Here is a 4553-nt window from a genome sequence, read left to right as displayed (position 1 = left end):
AAATAGTTACTTATTGTTTAGGCTTGTTTGGGAGATCTTAAAAGCTAATTTTGAAGAGTTCCACAAAAGAGTTCTGAATTGTGGATAATAATTGTCGATCATATGAAAAAACTTCTAGCAAAGAATACTATATGAACATATTGGTTTACAAGGGCAAAGTTGACAATATTTCACATAATGATTTAATTTTTTTTTGTTCAAGCAACCCCTGTGAAATGTTGCTAACTCAGCACCTGTAAATCAATCTGTTAAATATATCTATGCAAGAAGAATTCAATTTTAGTAACTTATTTTGAAGTTCTTGATTCAAAATTTTACATTTCAGAAGACAAAATATATTATTTTTACTTCTCAGCTTAGCCAAACATGGTGCAAAGAAATACGAAGCTAAATTGGAACATGTGCTTCAAAATGGGGAAGGGAATCTTATGCTTTTCATTAAAATAGAACGGCCAATTGGAATTCTCAAAATATTCGAATCTCTCAAGCTGTAAATCACAGAGACTCGAGTATCCTCTGCTTCTCACAGACTTTCTTCGCCGCGGCCATGGACGGACAAATCTCGGAATCAACGATGGAAGAGAAAACAAAATGCCAGTCTCTATCTCCTTACAACGTCAGGGACCTCGTTGATTCCGTCGATGCTTTTCTCTTCGACTGTGATGGTGCGCACTATAGGATTCTTTTTTCAATGTTATTGCATTAACATGTGTTTCAGTGCCTTTGTTTATTCATTTTTTTTTTTTTATATTTATTCAGGTGTGATTTGGAAGGGGGATTCACTGATTGATGGTGTTCCTGAGACTCTGGAAACACTTCGATCCATGGTATTTCTTTTACCTCCTTGGTCTTTATACTTTACCAATTTATACAGGGCTTTGATTAGTTTTATATGAAAGTCATCTATTATTAGTCATAAGCTGATGTGAGTGCGCGTGTTACTGTAGTTGACGTCATTTCTTAAACAACATTTTATTCTTTTTGATTAATTTATTGCGTTGCAATTACCTGTTGTGCATTGTGCTTGAAACATCAAACTCTGATTCATAATTCATTTGGATATGTTCAATATGTCTTAGTCTATAAGAAATTTATGCTCATTTTTTGAACGTACGTTTTCTCTAACATATGTGGTTGCAGGGGAAGAAGCTGGTGTTTGTGACAAATAATTCGAGGAAATCAAGAAGTCAGTATGCAAAGAAGTTCAATTCCCTTGGAATTTCTGTAACTAAGGTTTGTTCTGTTCATCAATATCTTTAGTTGAACTCAGTATGCAATATACAATTTAAATTTAGAATTTTGCTTAAATACTTTATCCTACTGATTGCAGGATGAGATATTCACCTCCTCATTTGCTGCCGCCATGTACTTGAAAGTGAATGACTTTCCTAAAGATAAAAAGGTTGTTTCAGTATTACAAGGTCTCATAATGCTTAAAATTTGAATCGTAAGAATGATATTTGGGTGGATGACACTATCTCAAAGACTGATTGTTATGGCAATTTGTTCCAATCAATATATCATTGTTAATAAATTAAATAGATTTGAACCTCATGTCTTCTGAAATGCCAGCCATCATTCTATATCTGTCAAACAGCTGTACAAAAGTCATCTGCCTCTGATTACCAAGGCTACTCTTTATCATTTTAACCTATCTTGCGCTCTTGGTTGGTTAGATCTATTCCAGTTTAGGATCTCCTGTATTATCTTATTGTCTAAGGAAGATAATTGCAACTATCAATGAATTAAGTTTGATTAAATGACACCAAAAATACACTCAACTTCGACCAGTTAATAAAACAATCTAGGAGAGATACATACAAATCAATCATCTGCTGTTTGCAGTTTTTTTTTACTGATATCTAATCAAGATTGAGTATTTTTTTAATTTAATTTTATTGATGTTAAGATTAGCCTGTGGCAACAATCTTAACAGATTAATAATGGAAAAATTGAAATTGGAACAGTAGAAATCATCTGCCCAAAGCTGAGAATCCTAAATTGGGTAGTGTATGAAGAAATATGGGATGGACATTGCACCAAACTCTCATAATCCGAAGTCTTATCTGAGTTTCTAGTTTCCTAACTATACTTGAATGATATCGGTGAAGTGATGTCATGATGATAATATCAAGCTCTCCCTTATATTTTGCAGGTTTATGTAATTGGCGAAGAAGGTATATTGGAAGAACTGGCGCTTGCTGGATTTACTGGCCTCGGTGGCCCTGTAAGCTTCGCTTGGTTTCATCTCTGAATATATTATATTGAACCATTGGTCCAACTAGCTGACAATTTACCTGTTGTCTTTAGTTGTATGGTCTTGAAACGATGAAAGTTTTCGTTCTCATTTTCCATACTCTCAACCCCTTGGGCTTGCCCTTCTATTTCATCTCCCTGATTTTTCCCCTTTTTATTACTTACTCAACTATTTTCCATATATATTTTAATTTATCTGTTCATGCTTGTTATTTATATTGAAACCAGCTCTGTTAAGTTCTTTGGATAACTAGGCATGGTATTTGTTACAATCGTCTTATTAGGATTTTGAATAACCATGATGTTCTCTGCAGGAAGACGGGAAGAAGACTGTTCTCCTGAGATCAAACTCTCTTTTTGAACATGATAAGAGTGTAATGTGACATCTTTCCCTCAATTTATGGATGCATTCTACCTTTCTCTGCTGTTTATTGACTGTAGATCTGATTACATATCCCAGGTTGGAGCTGTTGTGGTTGGACTAGACCAGTATATAAACTTTTACAAGCTCCAGTAAATTCCTTGTTCCCTGTTTTAACCTGCTTATTGTTTCTTGGTATCTATGGTCAACTTAAGTGAGTAAAATCTAGTGCACCAATTGTAGTTAGAACTTAGAATAGATTTAGGGCCTTCTTTTGCATAGATTTGCACTGCTGCATGAATTGCATGCATATCATAACTTACAGCTTGCCCAAGGGCCCTCATGGAGTTTCTCATGCTATCATTCTGATTCAGCTGCGCAACTTTAGCTGGGGAAAAAAATGACAGCTTTTAAAACCTTTATGACTTACATTATTGGACTATATGCTTGAGTAAATATTTCATCTGAATATTTTTTGCAATCTCTGTCTAGCATATAGATTAAAAGTTATAACTAAATCCGTAATTCAAATCATCTGAATTCTGAAGGTATGGAACTCTTTGCATACGCGAGAATCCAGGATGTCTCTTTATTGCCACTAACCGTGATGCAGTTGGACATCTAACTAATCTGCAAGAATGGCCTGGTAAGCTTACACCTTTGCTTCTTTGACTGGCATGAAAATTTCGGAATTAAGTTTTCTATTGGTTACAGGTGCTGGATGTATGGTTGCTGCCATGTGTGGCTCGACTCAGAAAGAGCCAATTGTAGTTGGAAAACCATCAACCTTTATGATGGACTTTTTACTAAAAAAGTAGGTGAAACTCACTCAGTAAAGCTACTTTATCTCTAGCTTATTGTTTTTTTGAACACTCATATGTGATAATGTTGAAAACTAGTTAGTCCCGGGTAAATCTGTTTATGGACGAACTGCCTTGAGCTTCTTTTTTTCTCTTCTTTTTTTCCACAGATTCAATATCCCTACTTCCAGAATGTGTATGGTAGGGGATAGACTGGACACGGATATTTTATTTGGACTGAATGCTGGATGCAGAAGTCTTCTCGTTCTTTCAGGTCATCTCTCGTTACTTGTAAACTTCTCTTGAGCATAATTTGTTAAGACCCATTGCTCGAAACCGAGGGTATCAAGATTCACGAGCATACGAGACACTGATATTGTTGCGGTGTTTGCAGGTGTGACTAGTATATCAACTCTTGAAGACATATCAAACCATATTCAACCAGAGTATTATTCGAGCACGGTGTCTGACATTCCTAAGTTTTTATCAGCTGCTACGCTATAAAATATTTTTGTGATCAAAAGATGAAGTGGCCAATTATTTTCGACATCCCAACATCAACTATTGTATTACATTTCCAAAAGGTTTCATTCCCTATATTTTTGTATATGAAGTGAAAATGAGACAGTACGTTACCCAATTGGTAAATAAGTTATTTATATGATAAGGATCATTATTTAATATTATGGACATGACAAAAATAATGATAAGTATTTCATACTACGTGTCTCCTACTCACCTCTATAGTTGCTCGTGGGGTGGAGTGGGGGTGAAGGGAGGGTGGAGCAAGGGCAGCAGTGGAAGAACAAGGCGGGGCGCTGGTGGAGGTAAAGGAAGGAGCGAGGGGTGGTGGTGGCAGCGTCGGCACTGTAGTGCACCCCATACCCATATCCAATGACAATGTTGGAAATTGGTTCAAAATGTTCTATTTAACCAATTAATTAATTGAGACCCATTAGTTGATTACGAGAGTTTGAAGGTGCAACTCGTTCGACTCCACAAATGGATTATGGTAACTTTTTGTATCAATTTCGGGTGAATGATTATGTTAAGAATGAGACGCTTAACACTTGGAAATTGTTGAAAATTGAAATTTGCATGATTGAATGTTCTACTAATTCAGGTATGACATGTGA

The 4553-nt window shown here is 35.7% G+C and overlaps 2 protein-coding genes across 3 annotated transcripts in view; both read left to right on the top strand.

Annotated features, from left to right (window-relative positions):
• Positions 1–4553, top strand: part of LOC111370694 (phosphoglycolate phosphatase 2-like) — a 15408-nt gene that overhangs the window by 9568 nt on the left and 1287 nt on the right. The gene's annotated exons all lie outside the window — the stretch shown is intronic.
• Positions 427–4112, top strand: LOC111370693 (phosphoglycolate phosphatase 2-like). Of its 2 annotated transcripts, none has more exons than XR_002698477.1 (11): positions 427–665; positions 760–827; positions 1141–1233; positions 1331–1402; positions 2156–2227; positions 2571–2630; positions 2717–2769; positions 3166–3263; positions 3373–3431; positions 3588–3691; positions 3812–4112. XR_002698477.1 is itself a non-coding variant. In XM_022992529.1 (11 exons), the coding sequence occupies exons 1-11, from the start codon at positions 548–550 to the stop codon at positions 3919–3921; spliced, it is 948 nt and encodes a 315-aa protein (XP_022848297.1). In that variant the 5' UTR covers positions 427–547; the 3' UTR covers positions 3922–4103. The 2 variants fall into 2 exon arrangements, 1 of the variants encoding a protein (XP_022848297.1); XM_022992529.1 differs by having other exon boundaries at positions 3332–3431; positions 3812–4103.

This window comes from Olea europaea, chromosome 21 (genome assembly GCF_002742605.1).
Source record: "Olea europaea var. sylvestris chromosome 21, O_europaea_v1, whole genome shotgun sequence".
Lineage (NCBI taxonomy): Eukaryota > Viridiplantae > Streptophyta > Magnoliopsida > Lamiales > Oleaceae > Olea > Olea europaea.
This window is presented reverse-complemented; position numbering and strand designations above follow the sequence as displayed.